Genomic DNA, 24,898 nt, shown 5'->3' on the forward strand with positions numbered 1-24,898 from the left:
CCAAATCCAGAGAATGTCTGATGTAAAAAGCTGTGCTTTAAATTTATTGTCGGTATATATTAATTCCAAAAAAGAGAGACTTACGATGTTTGCTGTGCTGTAGATGTTTTTCCCACAACAAGCAGGATCTCCAAGACGCGAAAGCCTGTCAGCTGACAGGACGTGTCAGCAATAGAAGTAACGTGAGGGCGAGGATGCAGGCCTCGCCCCTTCACACAGCCAGGCAGCCTCCTGAAGAGAAACTTCGGCGGTGTCTCTCTCTGCACAATCACAGGAGTCCACTGAAAGACGAAACAGCACCAACCGTCAAAATATGTATTCCAAAAGAAAATCAGGAACGAGCCCACTTCCGGCACATAGCGAACCGTTGCGGCACGACCACCTGCATATTTAAGATACGTCGGAGTTATGCGAGTCGTAGCAGAGTAACAGTGTGTAAGGAGAGCCGGATAATGTTGCAACGAGATGGTACTAAATCCGATTATATAGTCATGTAGTTTAGATAAAGATAAACACTTAATTCATTGTGTTATATTCTCTTCAGCCCCGGAGCTCCCGAGCTACGTGGCCATCCCTGTTGCAGCTTGGCCATTGCAGCTTGGCCACGCCCCCCTTTACTGCTTTCGGATTCAATTCATGCAGGGTGCTGTTGCTCCTCTTGGCCTCTAGAGACGTGCTTACTCTATCTCATATGAACTTTGTATGCTTTTAATTGACCAACTGTTTGGCTCTCCCAGATGTTTTCGTCTTCCATCTATAAAGAATGTCCCATATTCAGAGTTTGTGCATGTACTTACTCCCTTTGTGCACACAAAACTTTTTTCCTGTGTTTCCTGATCCTACAGCCTCTGCCTGCCTCTGAGGTAGCTTGGTTAAGTACAACGTGAGCCAGCGTCCTTTTCTTACTATAGCCGTCCTTGCCACAATATATAGTCCTCTAAAGCAAGCTTCTGTACGTTTTCTTTCTGCCTTGCGTTAGTGCGTATTTACAGTTCTTGTTCAGTAAGTTACTGCATCTTCTTTAGATCCATGATTACTTTAGCTTTAGGTTCATGTTACTCTTAGTGCTTCAGTTACATTGTTACTTCTAAGTATTTTCATATCGTTTCAGCATAGGTTCATAAATCATCTTTATGAAATCACTTTGTTCTAGTCAGATTTCTCTTTTAATGTCCTTCCATAATATTCATTGATGCATTCTGACATATTTTCAGGCAACATCCTTCCATGTAGCATTCTTCCATACGACATCCTTCCACAACTTCAGTGCGAGGCTACATTCTGTACGGCTGTCTGAGTGCTCATACACTTGATGCGGTATGGGAACTATACAGGGGATCCCATTTATTGCTTTTCTATGACTGTTCCAATATGACAGCGCCGAGGGGGCGGAAACTGGCAAGATAGCGTCTACCTGCTCTTCTACAAGTGTAAGGGTCGCAGTTCGACTCTTGGCACTGCATGAATTCACGTTTTGTTTCCTAATTAAAATAAGCATGTAAGGAACATGTTTGCAGTCAAGAAAATTGTTTGCAACGTTTGCCCATTAAAAACACAAGATTTCAGTAAATTTTTCATCTTACCTTCCATAAGACTAGTATGCTACATCATTGACTTTATATAGGTGAAATTTAAAGCAATCGCATGTTACCTCTTTCTAAAAAAACTGATATATGTACAGAAACCGAATGTCTTTGCACACATTTTAACTCAATACTCAATACACAATTTATTCTAAGGCACAAAGTGTATACTTACGGGGAATTTTGCGTGTGTCTGAAAGGGCACCCCAAAAAAAGCACACGGGAACAAAACGTTCATGTTTTCCTCCTATGATATGAAACAATATGCATGCAACTAAAAATGACCCTTTAACCACACTGCATCTCATCTTCTTAACAAGTATCTGGGAGTTTACATCAGCACTAGAGTTAAAGTGAGTTCTTAATGTGCTCTGATGGTGTATTGTCTTGACTACACATTCCACCTGTCAGTTGGTACATTCCACCTGTCAGTTGGTACAATCCACCTGTCAGTTTTTACAATGCACCTGTCCTGTTCTTCCTGGTCGCGGTCCAGCATTTTCTGCCTGCTGTTCACCTTTGTGAACCGGGTTCTTTGCCTGTTGGCGCTCTGTTTCAGCATTACTAACAGGTGTATATGTCAGGGGCTTTATACTGGGGCGAGGGGGGCTTACCTCGCTGGCCCTCATTTTCAAGGGCTGACTCCGTTTTCCTGTTCATGACTCACCTTCCTACAATAAAAACCGTGACGAGGAAAAGTAGGATCATTAACAGTTATCAGTGTGTTTCTAAATACTCTTAATTCTAAGCGCAGTCCTCCTTACTGTACTTTGAACCAAAATTAGTGTTGCATGATGTTCACATGCTGTATGTTTGTCTTTAGATCAGACCTGATTTGGACAGAAGTATGAGCGAAGTATTCAAGAAATATGATGGGAAGAATGCAGAGTCCAGGGCCGTTGATTACTTGCAGGAGCAGGTGAGTGATTTCTCGATTACATGTGACAACGTAGGCTCTGTTTCAGAAATGAACGTATGACTGACTTGTAAGATGTCGCTTCTGCGAGAGGAAGGTACGCACCAAAATCTTGTGTTTATTTGCTCGGCAAGGTGTGATGTCGCAGCCATGTGGCTTCGTCATGGAAACACTGTTCTCCAGCATTGGATCTTTCATAGATTCACATGCTATGAATATTCCCCGTCATCAGGCTGGGAATCCTCGGTTACCTTTTGATTCCCCTTGCTAGAGGCAAGAAGAACCTACATTTTGGTTTTGGTCCCCGCCAGTGGGACCTAAACTAGACACTCCTGCCTGTGTCTCTTCACAGAGCTTTGACATAGTGTCACAGATGCACGCTGTGTGTCTGCATGTTCTTGGTGCTTGCTTATGTATGTTCGTTATGTTATTTTGGCATTTCCTTTCATCATCCTTGCTCTGTCCCACTTCACAGGCATTCTCGATTGAAGACTTGTCATTTCTGATAAACCCTCTGATTTCAAGGTTAATTTTATTTAGGAATTATAAGCAAGCTGGGTTGACTTTTGACATAGAGTAGCAGTTACACCTCTCGCCAAGACTAGCGCATCATGCAGCTGCACATTAATGCCCTAGTCCTGGACGGCTAATTTCTAATTTCAGGCTAACCACTTAATGTTCTGTGCGCTTTAGTTTTTCTACATTCAGACTACTTTACAAATGCTATCCCAGGCATAACGTTCTAGTGAGTACATTGAACACATTAAACCTTTAAAAGCTGGAGGCTCAGGAAATACCTTTGTAGCACTTCTATTTTGTAGTGGTGGGACAAAACCTGTGCATTAGACGTGGAGGGCGAGGAGAAATTTCCTTAGATGAGTTGTGCAGAAGCAAAATGACACAAAGCAAGCAAGGTGTGTGACACTTTAATCAGGATGGAGGGGCGGGGGAAGGCAAGAACTCCCAAATGCACAAAGTTGGAATGTCTTGAAAGTGGACGTTTCTCCAATATTGACCAATGGCCATGCAGTTATCTTCAAGTGTTATCCATGTTAACATTTCTCGAGAATGTCAGAACCTTTGCTTGCTGTATATTACACCAGTCCCTGGAAGGGATTCCCCAGGGAAAGCGATTCACCAAAATGCCTGGGGTAGCGGAACGGACTTCACAGGAAGTGATGTCACTTGATCTTTGACCCAGATGTCATAAGTTCCTCTTTAATCTGTGTAACATCACCGGAAGTTGCTTGCAGGCGTAAAAGAAAAGTACATAAATGTATACATTTTGAAATACCAAATACGTACTAAAGCAGACAAGAATATTTGAGATACAACAACATTTTAACAAGGGTACTTCCTTCATATGCCATGAATGAAATGTGTTTTTCGAGCTCGAGTTTTGTTCCTCGTGTCTAGACCGGTCCTTCTACGACCACATTGATGTTTCGCCGATTTCAGACAACCATCTCATGTGTGAAGGTGCTGATATCCGGGGAAAGGGGTGGGGTGTCCAAATGTCATGTAGTCACTAATGTCTGGAAGGTCCTAATGGGTAACTATGCAAAATTTAGTGCAAATCGGTGAAATGTTGTGGAATTGTATAAGGAGCAACGCTTCGCCAAGCCACAAACCAACTAACAAATCTGGACTTTTGCTGAAATCTGGGAAAGGGGTGGGGTGACCACATGTCATGTAGCCAGTAATATCCAGAGAGTCCTAACCGGAAACTATGCAAAATGTTATGCTGATTGGTGAAACGGTGTGGAATTGTATAAGGAACAACACTTTGCCAAGCCATAAAACCACACATTTTGACTTTTATTAATATAGATGGTATTGTATTTGTTGAATGAATTAATGTCTGTAATGTTTGTTTTAGAATATTGTGTCTGAAGTAATGTATTTCCATTTGTAATGAACTAAAGGTTTTGAAGTATATGATTAAAACTGTTAATGTTTTTAATAAACTATAAACACACACAAAAATAGATTGAGACACTGCCATAGATGTGCCTCTTCAGCATTGCATGGCCAGTTACTTCCATATTATACCAATTATAGCTCCATGTCAGGTATTGTCATTATATGAAAAGTAGATCCCCCCCTAAATTGCAAGTTGCTCCGATAATACTGTATGCAAAAATCCAAGTCACTTTCAGTGCACAGGAGCATTAGTGCTTTAATTAATGATAATAATTTGTTATTTATATAGCGCTTTTGCCAAAGCACTTTATATAGCACATATTTCCATTCAATTAACATCCCAAAAAAAGTTGGTACCCATTTATCAACCTTGAAAGAATGAAAAGCTATGTTCGCCTTGCCAGGACTTGAACCTGCGACCTGCAGATCACTGCAGCAAGCACTCAACGCGCTGGGCTGTCTTACTGCTATGCCGTTAAAAATGCAATGCCACCATAAGAAAACATGTAAAAACTGGCTGAAAAATGTAGGCCAGACAAGTAGTAACACTTATCATGTTTGCTGGAGCCTTGATGATTCACAGTAAAAAAATGACATGCCACAGTAAGACATGCCTAGACTGGCAGCACCAAAATGCCCATCTAACCATCTATTAACAGTTGTCATGCTTACTTCAACATAGATACCCAGAATAATAAACAATGCCACAGTACAGACTTGCTGCACCAAAATGCCAGTTTGGCCAGGTAATTACACTTATCATGATTTTTTATCAGAGATGCCCAGTACAAAATGTCAAGCCACAGTAAGAAATGGCTAGTCTAGTGCAGCAAAATGCTAGTCTAGACACATAATAACACGTATGATGTTTACTTCATTATATATGCCCAGAAAAATATGCTATGATACAGTAAGAAGTGGCTGGACTGGCTGCACCCAAATTTCAGTCTAGACAGGATATAACACTTATCATGCTTACATTATTATAGATGCCCTGTAAAAATGTCATGCCACAGTAAGAAAATACTTGAATGGCTGCACCCAAATGCTGGTCTAGACAGGTAATAACACTTATCATGCTTACTTTATCATAGATGCCCTGTAAAAATGTCATGCCACATTAAAAAATGACTAGACTGGCTGTACCAAAATGCAAGTCTAGCCACTAATAACACATATCATGCCTGCTTTATCATGGATGCCCATTACGTGATACAAACCTCCTCCAACACCCAAAAGAAGCTCCTTGGCCCAGCATTACCTCTTATGAATGAGGCAAGGTGCCTATTTAGGCAAGTACTGGGTCGAGGAAGAGTAGGACTAGAGTAATGAAGAGTACTGGTAAGTAATCTAGGCATTGAACACAAGCACACACATTCATACACCATTCACATGTTAATTTACACGTGCACCCATCCACCATTCACTCACACACCCATACATCATGCTCTCACTCACACACATTACATAATATGCATATACATACACATAAACACGCACACACACCTTTTCATGCACGCACGCACTGACATTTGCAAAAAAACATTATTAAATGTTCCCAAATCCGTTGCTGCTCTGAGAAACTCCTCTGCAGACAGGTCTCTCTGGCACCCATGCTCTATGCACGCAAGGAACCAGCACTGCATCTTGTCATATGCAGAGCAGGTGAGCCAGAGCCTTTAGTGTCCTGTGGGGGAGAGGGGTTCCTTTTGAAGTCAGAGTGATTTCAAAAAGCAATGAATGCGAAAAGGACTCTCGTCTGAGAGCCCTCTTTACTTTCGGTTTCTTTCTGCCTCTGCAACACTTAACCAGGGGTCACAGAGGCAGAGCCAGGGGATGCACAGGAGTTGACAGGGGTCGCAGTTGCAACCCCTGGAGGCCCTCAATTAACATTCGTGGGCTTCCCTCTGGTTTAATGCAGAGTGTAGCGCTAGTATAGCCAACAATGGCTTGTGTGGTTGCTGGATGCCAAGGTGGAGGACTGGCCTATGGTGTGCAGTCATAATGTCGACATCAGTAATGTCGACAGTCAAAATGTCGACAAATTAATGTCGAAAAACAATAATGTCGACAAACAAAAATGTCGACATTTTTCAATATTTTTTCGAAATTTAATTTATTGTATGAATAAATAAATAAATAAATATATATATGATGTGTTGAGTATGAGGGGTGGTTGGGGGGGTGTGGGGGGGGTGGCAGGGGGGTGTTGGGTGAGGGGGGGTTGGGGGGGACCCCCCCATAGTAAATACTATTTTTATTTATTTAATTATTGACTAAATAAATATATAATTGTTATGTGTTGAGTATGAGGGGTGAAAGGGTGGTTGGGAGGTGTGGGGGGGTGGCAGGGGGGTGTTGGGTGAGGGGGGGTTGGGGGGGGACCCCCCCATAGTAAATACTATTTTTTTTATTTAATTATTGACTAAATAAATAAATATATAATTGTTATGTGTTGAGTATGAGGGTGAAAGGGTGGTTGGGGGGTGTGGGGGGGTGGCAGGGGGGTGTTGGGTGAGGGGGGGTTGGGGGGGGACCCCCCCATAGTAAATGATCCTTTTTTAGGTTATTTATTTATTGAATAAATAAATAAATAAATAAATAATTGGTATGTGTTGAGTATGAGGGGTGAAAGGGTGGTTGGGGGGTGTGGGGGGGTGGCAGGGGGGTGTTGGGTGAGGGGGGGTTGGGGGGGGACCCCCCCATAGTAAATACTATTTTTATTTATTTAATTATTGACTAAATAAATAAATATATAATTGTTATGTGTTGAGTATGAGGGGTGAAAGGGTGGTTGGGGGGTGTGGGGGGGGTGGCAGGGGGGTGTTGGGTGAGGGGGGGTTGGGGGGGGACCCCCCCATAGTAAATGATCCTTTTTTAGGTTATTTATTTATTGAATAAATAAATAAATAAATAATTGGTATGTGTTGAGTATGAGGGGTGAAAGGGTGGTTGGGGGGTGTGGGGGGGTGGCAGGGGGGTGTTGGGTGAGGGGGGGTTGGGGGGGGACCCCCCCCCATAGTAAATGATCCTTTTTTAGGTTATTTATTTATTGAATAAATAAATAAATAAATAAATAATTGGTATGTGTTGAGTATGAGGGGTGAAAGGGTGGTTGGGGGGTGTGGGGGGGGGTGGCAGGGGGGTGTTAGGTGAGGTGTTGATAGTTTTAAGGGTTTATAGTCATAATGTCAAAAAAAAAATGTTGACATTTTTTTTTCGAAAAACTTTTTACATTATAAGTATAGGATGTCGACATTATTATTTTCGACATTTTTTTTTCGAAATTTTTGTCTGTCGACATTTTTTTTTCGACATTATGACTATAAACCCTGGCCTATGTCTAGAAAACAGGGAATATTTTACAACAAAAGGTATTGTGATCATTACTCCAATCAAACACATTTATGGCAAGATTGTATTAAATTGTGTGTGTATCAGAAGGGCTGGATAAGAATGTTTTAGAAATATTGAGTATTTATTATGATGGTAGCTGGCAAAACTATGCCATCAGTGTTCCAGACAAGCCTTTTGCTGAAGATATAATTGGCTCCAAAGCCAAAACTATTGAGGTAGATTTCATCTTTTTCTGCCACTACATGTGATTCGTTTCACATTCTAGGGAAGCCGTGTTTCCCCTGTTTTTTGTAGAATGTATTTGCATTTAAATAACCAGCGTTTGATATCTGGTAAGGCTTTCAACCTGTAGCTTGGCATTATAGACTTGCTGCTTTTTCAGCCAGAGGAAGCCTAATCAGATTTGGCATTCATGGAAGGACAAGACTTTTCTGTGACATATTTAGCAAACACCAGAAAAGCTTTGCTGGGTATAAAAAAGACTTAAAAAAAAAAAAACCTTGCACCTGGAATATGAGAGAAGAAGCCATTTCAGCCAAGTCACACATTCCACAGTGCTACCCAGGAGCCATCCCTTAAAGTTAACCCCAGACATCTTCTTCCCTTTAACACTGCTAAGCATCTAATCTCCACTTTAGTACTTTCTCGATCTGACTACTGTGCCAGTCTACTCTATGGCTTGCCCAACTATGTTTTTTTGACACAGTCCTCAACTTTTCTCTCTGTACTGGGAGGAATCCTATGGACCCCTCACTGAAACCCTGCCTAAAGTCTCCTCCCACGTAGCCAGGAAAAGGCGTACGCTTTCTGATCCTGACCTTGGGGGTGGTGTACTTCGGTAGGATCAGCTGGGAGTAGACAGGGCCCAGGGTGGTGAGGAGATCCCATAGGATGAGACACAGTGTTTATCCTCTGAAAGGAAGTGCCTTTCTGGGTTGCCAAAACAGGTAGGAGCATACAGTCATTGTAATGTCCCTGACCTTCATTTAAGATCTGTGACCTGGGGTGGAAGCTTTATTAAATCTGAGCAAACTTTGCCAACAGAACAATCTTTTAAGAATAAATGCCCTCCTTACTCCCAAAGATATAATGTTAAAGGATCTAGAGAAAATGCTTTAAATTCAAGATCTTCCTCTGTAACAACTAATTCTAACAGTCCATCTTTTAATGAGTTTAAGGGAAATAAATCTACTCTTAAAAGTAAATTAATAGTTAAAAGAACTAACTTTGCTGAAGAGGACTGCATGTCCCATAATCTCATAGGTACTGGGAAGAGGGCTGAAAAGACACAGTTGGAGTAGTCCGGCAATTAAGCCTAACAGCCCACACCTGAGAGAACCTGGGAGAAATAAAAGGTCCCCTCAGGTGCAGGCAATTAGAAGGAAAGGAAGGAGCTGGAACTGTTACTGGAATGCGAGCTGTGGCAGATGGAAGAAGGCACAAGGCTGGCAAACAAAGCAGAAGTGGGAGCACAAGGGGGACGCCGGAGCGTGGAGACAGCAGATTTCACCTGCTTGTTCTGAGAGGGTCCTGTTCCTCCAAACTCTGAAGGGCAGAGGCTGCGCAGCTTAAGACGTGCAGGAGAGTTGTCTTTCCCATGTGAGTTTCATTGCAGGACTTACCAAACAGAGAGCATGCTGGAGACCGAGGCGAGGAGCAGTTGTCAAGCCTTGGGTCTCACAAGCAAGATGGGCTCCATAAACGTGTGGCCGGACCGGAGACACCTTGACAGCGGACGGGTGTGAGTCCCTAAGAAGCCAGAAGCAGTAGAAGTTGTGGCAAAAGGCATGGAAGCAGTGCGACCCATAGAGCAAGTGTCAAAGAAGCTGGTGAGTGAAGCACAGTGTTCTAACAACTTGCGCGCACATTGCCGGTAACAGTATCCAGTTCCCTGTTCACTCGCGTAAGATTCAAAGCAAGTAGAAGTTGTTCATTAAAGCTGATGTAACCGAACAATGGAAATGTAGCACTCGCGTATAACGTGAACGTCATTTTACTCGCGTGAGAAGTTAACGTTGTTTAAACCCATTGTTCAATCTTGAAAAGACTGTTACTGCTTGAAGGAGTGGTCATGTGCCACTAATTAAGTAGAGTGAATGTTGTGAAGACCATTACCGAATACCTAACCTTGATAATACAATTGTTAAGACTTGTAACTTGTGAAAACTACATCAAGGAATGGTCGACTGTGCCTAATTGTGATTCCCAAAGTAGAACTGATTTATATCCTTCACTTTCACACGTGAATACAATTCCCTACCCAATTTTAAACTTCCAAAACTGCATTAAGAAGTGGTTGTGTGTGCCTAATTGTGATTTCTTCTTTACTTTAACATGGCATACGTTAATTTTATAAGAAGTTGAATTGTATCTGATATTGAAGAAGAGAACGTGCATTGCCCAAGACAAGAGTTTCCCCTATTAATAGGGAAACTAGCCTTTCCTAGAGTTCAAGAGCAATCTAACTGTACTGTGACGTTAATAACAGTTTAATTGGCCTAAATTACAAGTGTACAAGCATTACCTGAAGCTATGAGAGTGGCACCAAAGCTTCTGGGTAATTACTTGGGCTGATAACTGTCAGAAAGGTGCAGATTAAGCTTGGGAAGGGAACCCAGTTGCTTGTAAAGACTGCTTTTTAAGTTGACACAACCTGTAGTGCCAAGGACTGTGGAAGACATAGAGAAGTGAGTCTTAAAGGCAAATCCAGGTTGTTATTGTGTCAAGACAGACAAGAGAGTCAAAGAAGCTGTCCCTTTTGAAGAGAATTATGCCAACGCAGTGTGCCTTGCCTACTTGAAGTTGTTAAAGTACTTTAAAGTAGACCTTGACGAGTCTGTATAGAAGTACAAATCATTTAAGCTGTGGTCGTAGTTCAAAGTACTGAACCTATGGTGGTATATCTGGTTGTCAGTGGATGCAGCATTGTAGTAGTCTAAACAAAGTGGAGCACTTTGAGACAAAGGTGACTGTTCTCATAGTGAATCAAGTAGAAGTGAAGTTGTTGAAGTGGAAGCAGCAGCTCTATGAAGTCATCCTGACAAATATACCATTGTGAATTCTAAAAATGTAACAAAGAAAATACCAACTGTTAACCAAGAACTGTGCATCACTGACAGTTGTGGACGTTGCTTTCATTTTGAACTGTGGCAAGTCTTCCTGAAGAGGTGACAGAGCATTGTGGCTGGGATTACCATTGGAGCTATTTGAGGGAAGTGGAAAGTGGATATTTCACCAAGGAGAAGAGATTTGCTATCATTGGAACTTTGGTTAACAAACATTTACATTGACTTTGAAACATTACGAACTGATTTGAGACATTTCTTTCTTTGGTTGAACACTAACAGAATTGACCTTGAATCTTGGGGAAGGGAAATCACCCAGCACATTAGAAGGTTATTCAGAGACTGAGGGCCTCATTACGAGGTGGGCGGTAAGGGGTTAACGGCGCCGGTGAAGACGCCGGAGCCGTTAACCCATACCGCCCTATTATGAGGTCCCCTCGCAGGACCCGCTCTGGACGTCTGGTTTTACCAGACGTCCTTAGCAGGTCCCGCGAGGGAGCCAGCATGCTAACAACGGGCCCGTCATTAACGGGCCCGTTGTTAGCATGCTCCCCATTCCCATTGAGCCCTATTGGGGCTCAAATGGGAATGGGGATAGTCCGGGTCTGGGTTCCCTGAATTGGGAAATACCGGGCCCTCCAAGGTCGGAATGGCCCGGTATTATCCCATTCAGGGAACCCGGACCAGAGTTTGGAGGCAGCCATGCCCTTATTAAGGGCATGGCTGCCTCCAAACTCGTAATGAGGCCCTGAATGTTGTTCATGTTCTGTTGTATTGCCATATATTGGGCCTCATTACGAGTTTGGAGGTAGCCATGGAGCTCCATTACCGGGTTCCTGCAATGGGGACTTACCGGGTCATTCTGACATAGGAGGACCCGGTAAGTCCTCCTTGCAGGAACCATTCCCCATTCCCATTTGAGGCCCCATAAGGCTCAATGGGAAGGGGGTGGGAGGTAACAACGGGCACATTACAGGTGTCCCATTGTTACCTCCCTCTTCCCCTCGCGGGACCCGGAAAAGACGTCTGGTTTTACCAGACGTCTGATCCGGGTCCCGCAAAGGGAACCTCGTAATACACGCTCCCGTAATGAAGGGGGCCGGTCCAGTACCGGCCCCCTTCATTACGGGAGCGCAAGCCTCGTAATGAGGCCCATTGTCTTTGTGTATTTGTTGCTTAGTGTGAGGGCCAGTTATCCTGTATTAGAGTGTTTCCTCTTAGCTTTGGTTAGGTGGGGAAATCCTCGGCAGAGTAGGGTAAGTGAGGCATTTTGATCATATTTCTTTGAGAATAAAATTATAATTATATATTGATAAATTTTCAAACAGTTGTCCGCCTCGCATTACTGACTCCTCACAGTACACTCTTCTACTTCCTGCTTCACCTTTACCTCCCCAGCCCATCGCCAGTTAGGCTCATTATCTATGAGGCAGATGATAAAGTATAATATCATTCTCATCATCTTCAAAACTATACACAGACTTGCCCCACCCTGCCTATCAGCCCATCTCACTCCCTACTCTCACCCTCGCTCCATACGATCATCCTCTTCTCACCTCTGTGCCATTCTCATGTTTCTTGAGCTTCCTTGGTTCTGGTGTACCATGGTTCGGATGGCCAAGTGTTCGCGGGACAATGATGCAGCGGTAGCATTGGCAATGGGCCTCATTCCGAGTATGGAGGTAGCCATGGCACTATTTGCACCATGACTACCTCCCATACCGGTACCGTGTCCGGTTTGGTGAGATGGGGACTCAATGGGAAGGGGGAAGTAGCTAATAACGGTACCACAGTTTGCGGTACCGTTATTGGCTTCCTGTACTTAACAGCTGGTAAAAGCAGGCGTTAAGGAAGGGACCCGCTAAGGGAACTCGTAGTAGGGTGCAAACGGATTACCGGCACCGATGTCCTTAACGGTGCCCAGTATCTCTTTGCACCCTACTCGGAATGAGGCCCAATGTCTTAGAGTAACTGGGACAATTGAGTCAGGCGGTCTCTGCTTATCTTGACCCAAAGAGCTGGTATCAGATATCCCACCCCTGCAACAAAGGATTCCCAATCAGTGCTCCTCTTGGAATGGGGTGGACCAGGAAGCAAAGGAGAGTGTCACACTGCAGGCAGGATATATCCCATGTAACAGCTCCTACCCCAATTGATGGGCAACCATGGATTAGCTTTATCCCTGCAGATGAAGTAAATTCTGGAATAAGTGAAGTACTCGGATTGGGAGAATGAAAATCCAGGGTCAAAGGTGAAAGTGACGTTATATCACTACACTAGGGTTGATGGACATGTAATATTGACATTTGCTAGTTCCCATGTATAGAGACCCTTGGTACGACCATAGGAGACCCGTTGACGCAGAGGACAGATGAAGAGTGGCTGCTTTGATGTTATGCTCACCTGGCTCCCACAGAGGCGTCGATCTGAACTGGACAGCTGTGGTCTCCACCAGTGTGACACGTAGGGCCGAGATGACGGACTGGACTGGCCCACCTAGCTTAGTTTGCTTGGCCCGTAGGAATATTCTTCTGTAAATGGAGAAAGGGAATTAACCACCCGTGGGGTTGAGCGTAAATCCCCCGACCCCCGCTGTTCTCCCCACAGATCACCTTTGATGTCCCCTCTTATAGTCTCACCTGATGGTTTGAAAAGATGAGCTCTCCATCCTGCATTGAGCGCAGGGGCGCGTTGATAACCAGTTGCTTCACTGGCTCGAAGGAATTGGTGAGTTCCAGAACAATATTGACTCCGAAAAGTATGTAGTTCGTAAGAGTTCACATGTCTGACTTGAACTCTTGTCCGATTCCTTGCAGTTTGCAGCTTGACCCCAGCGAAGAGTTCCTCGTGGTAGCTGACGAAGTTCAGGTAAGGATTTGGCTTATCCTACACAGTTCAATAAAATAAGGCCAGACTGTAACCTGTGGCTTGCTCCCTTATTCAGGTGTGGAGAGAAAATATGAAGTTCGGGGAATAATGCCTCCGGCGGTAAAATTAGGTAAGTCTATTGTGGTGAGAAGAGTTCCCCTTGTTTGTCCCTTCATCTCACCTTGTTGTCCTTTTGTTCCACTTAGGGGCTGGGGTATGGAGAGGATGCAATGGAGACTGCGCCGACTCGTGAAGAGGAATAGTACCCCCGGCGGTAATTAGGTAAGTCTATGGGGGTAGTTACTATTGCCTGTGTTTATTCCCTTGGCTCACCTTTGCTGTTCTTGTGTTCCCCTTAGGTGCCAGAATGCGGCGGGAACGTGCAGAATGATGCAGTGGATCGTGAGGATTCTGCGAGGGCCGGTGAGTTCAGCGCGGCGCTGCAGCAGGCGAGGCGGCATGCGTAAAATGCTTCTTTCTTCCAGCTCGAAGGCGCGGTGGATCTGGAATTCAGGTAAGGATCGTAGGTTTTGCTCTTATTCTAACCTCTTCTCCTTCTGTTCCTCCCTTTTTCTAGGAGCTGGAGACTCGAGGCGGGCGTGGCAGAAGACTGGATGCAGGCTTGCAGACACAGTGAGCGTTACGCTGCTGGATGCAGAATAACGCGAAGCGTGTGCTGTTCTTCGGGCGTTGTTTAAATAGCCTCCAAAGTAGTCCCAGGTAAGTATTCCTCCCCAGCCCCACCCGAGTAAAAAATAGTCCCTAGGTAAAATAGTCCCTTCCAAGCCTCATTTGGCTTGGAGCTCTGCAGCATGGTCTGCATCAGGTAAGCTTGCAGCATGGTCTGCATCAGGTAAGTTCTACTCTATGAGCCTGGCGCCGATGGCGCCAGGAATGACTCTCCAAATGAGCCTGGCGCCATAGGTGGCAGGGGTTTTTGGGCTTGCTCAAAATAACTTGATGTCTGCTTCCGGGGTTGCTGGACCTGGTCTGGTTCCCTGGGGGTAGGCATCATGACATTTGACCTGTACTTGATCCGGGGTGGGGAAATTCAGGGGTCCAGTGAAACCCAGATGCGAATGAGTGTCTCGACAGGGCCGGGGCCTACAGACTGTGTCACCAGCTTGAGATCCAGACAGATGTCTCCCCACTGGAAGGAAATGGGTATAATGGGAAACCGGGAAGACAGATCGTGGAGGAGGTGGGCACACACCCAGCAGTTGGTTAGGTTGAAAATGCAGGCATACTGCCAAGAGACGTGCAAACAGGTGTTTGCGCTGTCAGCCCAGGGGTGTGCATCCAGACCTTCATTCACATGACATGTGGTGCGGAAAGATTCAGACACAATTACACAGGAGAAAATCATTAATCGTACTATCACAGAAATACAGAAATATAACCAGACATGGTGCCCTCTGTGAGGTTCTTCATGGATTCTTCCGGTTCTGAGTTTTTTCTGGACTATATCCCGGTGTGATAGTTTGTGGTATATAGACAACGTTCACTTAAATTGATCAGACTCGTTGGGATGCAGTGTGCAAGGGAAGATGCTTGAGTGCAGCCAGTCCTTTCACTCAGGGTATCAGATTTTGTGGGGGGCAGTCCCTGAGCTGTAGCAGAATTCCGAAGTACAAATGTTCCAAAGTTCCAATGTTCCAAAGATCAAATGTTCCCAACTTCCAGGCTCCACTACCAGTATATGCACTACAACATCAGCAAGTACCAGAGCTAGATGAATACGTGGGTCATGGTCACTAAGATGAAGACCAACAAGTGATAGCAGCAGGGGCAAAGACTCATAGATGCCAGGGACATTGCAGCAGTGGCATCTACTCTTGGTTCGGGAACCGCCTTAGTTGGCGGATTGATTGTCGCTGGTAAGCTAGATCCAGTGGTGAGTAACTTGACCAGTCACCACTCTGTTCAAAACTCTGGTACCTCTGGTGTTCTTCCTCGGGATCGCAGAGCGTACTTCTGGTTGGTTGCGTTGTGCGATTCAGTGGTGTCAGGCTCCGTAGATGACCTGCCCCGCCTACATTACCTGAGAAGTATGAACCAAAGTATGTGACGTATACTACACCAATAAGAAAGCAGGAAGAACAGCAACGACTCTGTGCAGTACCCACAGGAATACCTATACCTAAGAGAATATGGGAAGTGAAGTACCTATTGAGGAAACCATACCTACATCCAAGACAATATGACATTTGAATGCGAATCCTTATGAAACAAAGAAACTGAATGATCGGATGAATGGTGACGTCATACAAGACTGAATCGACTCCATATAGAAGATAACCAGACCAGAGAGGCAGACAATTTATGAAGAACAAAGAAGTACCAAGGATAAGTGACATCTTGTGATCAAGATGAAGAGACTTATGCCATAAGCAAGATGAAGATACTTAGTTAGTTTAAACGTGTACAAATGCAATGAAACACAAGCACTAAAGCAATCATGAAGCTAGCCAAATGCTTTTAATAGTTAGATCGTGGCAAGCACCAACATATGTACCTCATAGATACATATAGATTGAATAAAGAATGAATGTTCCACTATGTATATAGCAGTCTTGAGCAATGAGGACGGCATCAATTCAGTGTCACAGATATAAAAGCATTCGAATTAAACAGAGTATATTTCAGCTAAGGAGTTGGATGAGCCAAGAGAGCCAAGGTCTTATCAGAACTAGAATTGGCTGACATTGGATACAATTAAACGTGAAAGAACAGAAGCTCCTGTTCAAGAAGGTCAAGTGAAAACAAAAGACGTCAGAGGACTATTGGAGAATAAAATCAAATACAAGAAAATGCTCAAATCGTGGTGTCCAGTCACGTGATAGAAGAAAGTTGGATGCATGAGAAGATCACACCTACGTACGGAAGACAGGCGATACCCATACTCCTTTAAAAAAATCCCAGAGAACAGTACAGACTCAAGGCCAACTTCAAACACTAATTGACACTGAACCATTGAGGTGATGATGGAGTGTACTTTTAATTGGTGGGAAGCTGGTATCATGAGAAGCTCACCCGCACCTGGTTGTTCGGTCTGCGTGCTGCTCACGTAGGTGGAAAGTTACTGACAGGGGTTAGTAGCCAACCAATTGTAGAGGACCACTTAGTTGGGGGTCCTATAGTTGTGTTGCCAATAGGACGTCATACATTTAGTGACGTTCATAGTGGTCATTTTGAAGGGAGGGCTTAGTTGCCCCACCTGATGTTAAGTATACAATTATTTCTCTATGTTACTCTATACAAATATAACACCCATGCTTAGTTATTCACTTAGAACCAATCCCGCTTCCCACTAGGTTTTAGTAATTTGCCACGTAGGATGACGTTGGTAATGACGCAGGTCAACACGTCAGCTATGACCAATTTTGGGTTTAAGAACCCAGCTTTTTTATGAAATGATTGAGAGTTGAGTATCGAGCGATTGCTGATGTTCGTTGTACTCCCTGTTTTAGTTACTTGCATTAAAACAGACACATTTTTGCCAAGCTATTTGTGTTGTCTAAATTTATTGATGTTTGATTAAAATCTGCATCCCCATCCATCTCCAGGGTATTGCTACTCATCTTAAAGGGCTGGAAGTCTCCAGTTCAGTGGGCCAGCAGGGGAACTTGGATCGGGGTTGTTCCCTCTGGTGCTGTGAACTCCTGCTGAAGGAGCTTTAACAATAGTTCTTTCAGGGCCCTCACGGTGGTGAAAAGACTCAGCAGTTGCAGATTTTATCTCGGCACGTGAACGTATTGACTGAGGGTCGGCCCTCGCTCTCTGGTACAGTTTGTTCTGCTCCAGAAACTCAGGATGACTGGCACCGGCACCGGGCTGGAGGCATCACAAAGATGGTGTTTGTAGTCTCGGCAGGTATGGTTTGTGTCAGAGGAAAAGATTGGTGGGTTAGCTGGTAATGTCATCAGCTGTAACGGGGACCTTGCAGTAGTGTGATGCGTAGATCCAGGCCGGGATCTTGTCGCACTTGACAGCAGAGTTCATAGTGAGAAGAACCTGGAACACTCCACGCCACCTCGGCTGAAACGCTGGCTTCTGTGGGTGCATCTCCACCAGGATCCAGTGTCCTGGTTTCAGAGGATGGCACAGTCCCGCTGCTGGTTCAAGCCGACCCTCGCGGAGCTGTGCATGGTGTGACAATTCATCTGGTCTCATCCCTTTTTTCCCAGGTGGAGCCCTCTCGTATGAGGTTAGGGCGGTGCAGCTGCTGCCCAATTATCTCCCTAGGGGTGGTAATTTGCGGGAGGACCTCCTGGGGACATGGACAACCACCTGAGAATCAGACTCCCTAATCCCTGGTCACATACACCCATACCATCCTTGTCCACCTTTTCCCCCGTCACCACTAATAGAACTATGTGCTATTGTAACATCAAGACTGCCCAGTATGTAAAATACTGAGACAAAGAAGAGCATAAGAAACCCATGGAGAAACAATAGACAAAGCTATACGAGTACTGACATGAGGTGGCCCACCACAGGCATGAAGGACACTGCAGCGACTGTACACTATGAGGTTAACGTTACGCGAGGGCGGTCCTATCAACCTCAAATGAACAGGAAGAACGGACTAGTTGGTTGGTGTAGCATGCAGTCAAGAAGTACAAGAGAAGCTGGAGAGACAGCTGGTCAGTTTGGTCGGCCCGGGAAGTTCAAACTGGGAGCCCGTACATGGAGAGAAGGCGAACCAGCAGTGCCTGGGACACCAAACACACAGGCTTTGCAGAGTAAGGCACAAACAGAAACTGGAAGCTGGAAGAAGGTACACAGTCTTGGACCTCGCAGAGGTGGACCGGTGGGTCCAACAACATTGCCATTATCGTAGCCTCTGGCAGACTACACAGCAACCACAAGAGAATCACATGAGAAGGAGAAGAGCAAGGATGCTGATGCTCTGAAACCCAGCCCCAGGAAGAACCAGTAAAGTGCTGTTGCATGCTAGAAGGTAACGGGGGCAGGGAAGTCCGGTGTGGGTATGTGGGTCACAAAGGAGTGCATTGGGAGTAATCTCCCTCGTCCTAACACTCACCAGAAAGAGTACACCATTGATAAAGGCATCAGGAGTAATGCCCCTCGTACCAGTGCTCACAATAAGCAGTACACCATTGATAAGTTCATCAGAAGTAATCTCCCTCATCCTTGTACTCACCAGAAAGAGTGTATCACTGATAGGTGCATCTGGAGAAATCTCCCCGTACCAGTACTCACAGTAAGCAGTACAACGCTGAAAAGTGCATCAAGAGTAATCTCCCTCATCCTAGTATTTATGAAAAGGAGAGCACAGAGAAGTACATTTGGAAGAGTCCCCTTCAACAGAATAAAGATAAGGGGAGAGAGAACAAAATAAAATAAGAAGCTATCAGACATGACCTCATCTCTCGTAGTGATAATCCACAAGGATAGATAAACTACAAGACAAGACCAGCTAAAGAATCTGAGGGCTTACGGATACCAGACCCTCATCAGGAGAGCAGCCCATGCTTCTATACTGCCTGGAAGGAGTTAGAGACATTGATTGAAAGTTGCTACTGAAGTATTGGAAATACAGTGAAGACCTAAAGACCAGGAGAAGGGAGTCATTCTCCTGGTCCCCTGTTTGTTGTGGAACATTTACTAAATCATTTCTGTTGGAAGACTGGCGAAGGAAGACCAGGCGAAGGGAATCATTTTTCTGGGTGAAGAACTCATAAACTTTAATTTAGTTATCAGCCTCAGTTTTAGTGTTGGGTTCTATCTGAATGTGTAGAAATAGACCTTCCAAAACGGGACGTGCACGTAGCTTCATAGGCCCAGCTATCCCGATATTATACGACAGACATGTTACACAGCTTTCACAGTAATGTTGGACCATGGAAGCTAAACCAGGGGTTATCCACAATTTCTGGAGTAACGTGATCATGACATGTTTACCTGAATGGGCCACGTCATGAGCTTCACAACCCAAATAAGGGAATAATACCTTGGGTGCCACCAGGCGGCTGTCTGGGGAACGCCATAGGGAGTCTACTCCCAGACTATACCTATGCTGCGTCCAAGTCACCTTCACAGTCTCCAGAGCTTGATCTTGGAGAGTGGCCAGATAGGGCCGCTGAGCAAGAAGCACCGTCGGCTAAAGCTTTTTCCAGGGCAGTAGACTGGGAGGGGTTGTGCCCCCTGCACTAAACTATAGCTATTGCTGCAGGAAGTAGTAATGCATCTTAATGCATCTAATAAAGCTGCTACGTATTTCCCATTTTGGATGGAGGTGCCAGTGGAGGTTAAGTATATACATTGTTGCTGTGACCAGTGGAGAGCGGAGTAGTCAGACGGGACATTTGGGGGCGGGAGGGAGGGTTGAGGGGGTTGGGGTGGGTTTGGGAAATTGTTGAACTGTTTGACAAAGGCTGTTGCTGTATATGGGGGGGGTGGATATTGGGAGGGGGTTTAGGGGGTTAGTTGGGAGTATTGAGTGAATTCTTATAAAATGTCAATATCGAGTGTTTAAAAAAAAAGTATATACATTGTTTCCAGAGGATGCCGAAGTCGTGGACCACCCTATGGGCGTACCTGGAGTTGGTGTAGATCGTAAATGATCTACCATGAGCCAGAGCACACACACGCGTGACACCCACAAGCTTGGTGACTTGTGCTGATTTGACTGTGGGCAATCTGTATACTTCTAGGACCGACTGGGGGGTACACGCAGCATTTCCTGAAAGCAGTTCTCCAGTCTCCGGGACACTGATGCAAGAGCCATCCATGAAGAGAATGAGATCTGGGTTCAGCAGGGGTCCATCATTCAAACCAATGCAAGGTGACAGAAGTGTTTCCACAACCACCTGACAGTCATACTGCTCTCCTTCAGGGGTTGGTAACAATAATACAGGGTTAAGGACTGGGCAGTGGCTTAGGGTCACATTGGCAGCAGAAATAAGCAGATTTTCATACCTCATAAGGCAGCAGTTTGACACGTGTTGTGTTTCCCCAGCAGAAAGCTCCTAGCCCACGTACTGCACTCGGGTTAGACATAACTGTAATTCGTGTCTAGATGCCGTGCAACCTTTTTCAGCAACCGCTTTCAACAGAACCAGTGTGTCCTCCTCACAGGCTTCCTAGGAGGGTGAGGCTATGAGCAGATCGTCTACGTACTGCACCAGCGTCGACCCTCCTGGAAACTGTACTGAATCCAGATCTCTCTTCAAAATTTAGGAAAGCAGTGTGGGGCTCTCTCCATACCCCATTGGGAGACGAGTGAACGTATATTGCGTCATATTATGGGGAACTTGAAGAGATAGTGGGGGTCATTCCGAGGTGGGCGGTAAGGGGTTTACCAGTAAGGATGCCGGTGCCAGTAACCCCTTACCGCTCTATTCCGAGGTTCCCTAGCGGGACCCACTGAAAACATCTGGTCAGACCAGACGTCCTTAGCGGGTCCCGTTAGGGGACGAGGGAGCAAATAACGCTATTTGCGGGCCCGTTATTAGCGGCTTCCCCATTCCCATTGAGCCCTATGGGGGCTCGAATGGGAATGGGGAATGGTATTCGGCATGGGGACTTACTGGGTCCCCATAGGTCAGAATGTCCCGGTAAGTCCCCATTCCGCCTACCCGGACCCGGACCAGAGTTTGGAGGCAACCATGGTGCTAATAGCACCCTGGCTACCTCCAAACTCGGAATGACCCCCATTGACTCTCTCAGTATAGAGAAGAATGCTGAACACAAATCTATGACAGGTTGGCAGTGTACATGACAAAATTGGAGCTGCATTGGGTACCACAGGAAAGGATGGTAATACGGCAGCATTCACTGCACGCAGGTCTTAAATAAAATGTGATATACCTGGCTTCATTGTAGGCAGAATCTGAGTGTTACTGGGGCTGTGGGTCGGCACAATGATGCCCTTGATGAGGCTGTGTGTAGGACACTTCTCAGGGGCACAAGGGAGGATGACGCAAGGCCTTCGAGGAGGGCGTTGCCCCCATCCAGGTGGGATAGGACCAGTGCTTGAACTGTGGATTTAAAGCTGTCTGGAGGGAGGCAGGATTTGACTTTCCACAGGAGGGAGAGCTGATACCAAGCTGTCTGAGTTTTCTTAGCTATGTGTGTCTTGAAGGAGAGGTGTTTGTCAATGTGGAACCTGTAGGACTTGTAGGAGGTGAGCTTGGGTGTGAAGCACTCGAGCATTACAGCTTTAATGCAATCCACGCCCAATCAGCTTTGGGTGTGGATTGGTGGTAGGTAGATGGTTGAGAGGATCCGGGGCTGTCTGCTCGCTGGTTGGGCGGGTTTTTCAAGATGGCTGGGTAATAAGTATCCAGAATATCTTCATGGCTTTCTTTCAATGGGGGCTCCCCTTGGAGGACAGAATATAATCACTTGTACCCACTTTTATGAGTCAGGACTTGCAGGTTTGTGCACTAATGTTTCATGGATTTTACTTGCTCCTGGAGCTTTATTTGAGACTCTTTAGTGTGCCCGGGTCTTCGATCAGTCTCTTAATGGCTTTGATAAACCAATCGAGGTAGCTATCCCACTGGCATTTGTGTACACGTGAGCCCTTTTTCTCCAATGCCGTTCGTAAATTTGTTATTCCGTCTAGATTGAATGTGCCTTCCTGGGGAAAGTATCTAGGTGACTTGGTATGTGTATATTTGTGCCATTGTTCCAGTTACTTACATGATTTTGGCGAGTAGTGAGTAAACATGAAGGGTGCTAGACTCTCTTTAGGAGGAAGTGGCACTTGTCTACATTGCCCTGAACCCATTCTCGCAGGGGTAAGAAAGATGTATGGCTTATTTCCTAACCCCGTCTGCACTAGTGAGTCAGTGTCTGGCAGTGTGAGTACGGCTCATTAATTTAACTGCTCTGCCATGCCTATTTGGCGGCTCGGGTATTTTTCCTGAGCCCTGTTCCTTCCTCCATATAGAAATTTCAGAGACGCCCTGAGATGTTGGTCGGATTCAGATGACTGCTGTTTCATAGCCTATATCCCCTGTTGTTCTACCCACAACGCAGAGCAGTATTCAGTTCGTCATAGACGTGGGTAGGTAAGGGTCAGAACAAGACACATAATCGGTGGAAATACAGCCTGTTGCACATAGAGGGTTTCGATTGACAAGTTCTGGGTTGAGACAAGACAGGGCTCTCATCCAAAATGTTTTCTTCGCATTCATACAGAACACATTTATCTTTGTCCCTACTCTGTCCTGCACTACTCTGACCGACATCGCAGTCTCATGTTTTCTTAAGTCAGTAGGGAGCATGGATGTGCTGCTTTAACACTGCAGTGGCCAACTGCTTTACTTTTCTTACTTCAGATAACCAGTTTGGTTAGGCACAGTACTATTACTCCAGACAGATTCTATACTTTGGTCCAAATACAGATATTTTGACCAGTTTCAGACAACATGATACATGACATCACAATACATTGATACAGTTACCTGTGTTCACCAACCCACAATATTTTCAATCACTTCTTGCTCTGCATCGGCTCTATCTGCCCTCTCTGGGCGCTCCGCCAGCTCCCCCCTCTGACGAAATCGTCCTTACTAGGTCCAAGGGGATCACCAGAAAGTGTACCCGGCTGCCCTATGTCTGGCCGCAGAACAGCAGGAATCCAATGTCTAAGGCACCAGATTGTGGTGAAAGAAAACACAACTCACAATTATGGTGGATTAATGAACACTTTTTAATTACATCAGTAGCAGACACATAACCAACAGCAACATGAGACTTCTGCGCAAGTGAACCGTCCTCTCTAACGTGCCCCGGTCTCTTGTACCCACATGAATATAATGGCAACGGACGGGGTGGTCACAACCTGGCAAGGTCACACCTTGCAACCTGTTGCTGACAGAGAACAAACACTGATTATACGGCCTTTGATCCTGTTATGGGAGTTTTCCTAAAGCCCTACTGGTAGTAAGACTTTAGTAAGCTAACCCAGTAGTTTGTAGATCTCCAACTCTTAGTATCAGTCTGTACTAACTCAGGACCTTGGTAGAGTGACAGAGTAGTCAGGCTTATCTTTTTTTTTCATATCAAATTTTTTATTGTTTTCTCTTTACATAATACAAATCAAACATTGTCTCAGTTCTGATAACTTTGGGTCCAGGTTTTGGCAACACACAATAGTGACAGTGTAACATATTCACATTTTCAATACAGTTTGTATAAAGTATGTAGTGTATAGATTCCAGCAGATTAATGGGCATTTTCCCATTTTCCCCAGATCTTATTGGCTTTCGCCACATATACTCGCTGCTCCATTGCTATGCATGCGTCCACATCGGTGATCTATTGTTTATGTTCCGGAGTTGTGTTAGACCCCCACAGTTTGGCAATGTTACTTTTAATCAGTACTGTGGAGGTTGAAAACAGCAATTTATCGTAACGCAACATTGTTCCCTCATCTTCCACACCCAACACCAATAATTTTGGATCTCTAGGTATAGTGCAGCCCAGGACCCGCGATAATGTGTCACAGCATTGTTGCCAGTATCGTTTTAAGTGAGGACAATCCCACAGTATATGGAAGAAGGTGCCCTCTTCCTGGTGACAGCGTAGGCAATTAGGGTCTGTGATTCTGCCCCAGTGATAGAGTGCTACCCTTGTATAGTATATTCTGTGTAATATTTTGAGCTGTATGAGGCGGAGTCTGGATGATATGGCCGTTTACCTTGGGTACATTAGTATTGCAATCCAGTCTTCCGGCAGGATCGCTCCCACATCTCTTTCCCATTTGGATTTTAGACTTGCTAATTCAGGTATAGCAAAGGAGGTGATGGCATTGTACATCACAGAGGTGGTCTTGACATCAGTCCAGTCTAAGACTAGGTTTCTCTCTATGGGAGTGCCTTCTGCCATGTTACATAGATCTGGGAGATGGCGCTGTAGCGCATGACTTAACAGAGTGTGTCGTTACCACTCTGTATCAGAGAGGTTGAATTCGGCAACCAAGTAATCGAAAGGAGCTAGTTTCCCCTCTGTAATTACGTCTCCCATCTTAGTTATACCCGCTGCTGTCCAGCTCTGCCATTTCGGGAGCTTATCTACCTCGAGTAGGTTCTTATTTCCCCATAGCGGTTGCGCTGGGGTGATTTTTCCTTCCCAGTTGATTTATTTGTGTGTCTCAGGCCAGATTACCGTCAATTGGGGCGACATTGTCTTGGGGCTCTTCGTGTTGA

General features: G+C 45.1%; 1 protein-coding gene across 1 annotated transcript in view; it reads left to right on the top strand.

Moving 5' to 3' along the window:
• The window catches only part of LOC138511357 (tetraspanin-36-like), a 277,296-nt gene that overhangs the window by 197,053 nt on the left and 55,345 nt on the right, over window positions 1–24,898 (top strand). Inside the window, exon 4 of the mRNA XM_069626968.1 lies at window positions 2,407–2,502. Within this exon, the coding sequence (XP_069483069.1) occupies window positions 2,407–2,502 (96 nt within the window). The remainder of the gene's footprint in view (window positions 1–2,406; window positions 2,503–24,898) is intronic.

Source organism: Ambystoma mexicanum, chromosome 6p, assembly GCF_040938575.1.
Source record: "Ambystoma mexicanum isolate Mex_15411 chromosome 6p, UKY_AmexF1_1, whole genome shotgun sequence".
NCBI classification, from domain to species: Eukaryota; Metazoa; Chordata; class Amphibia; order Caudata; family Ambystomatidae; genus Ambystoma; species Ambystoma mexicanum.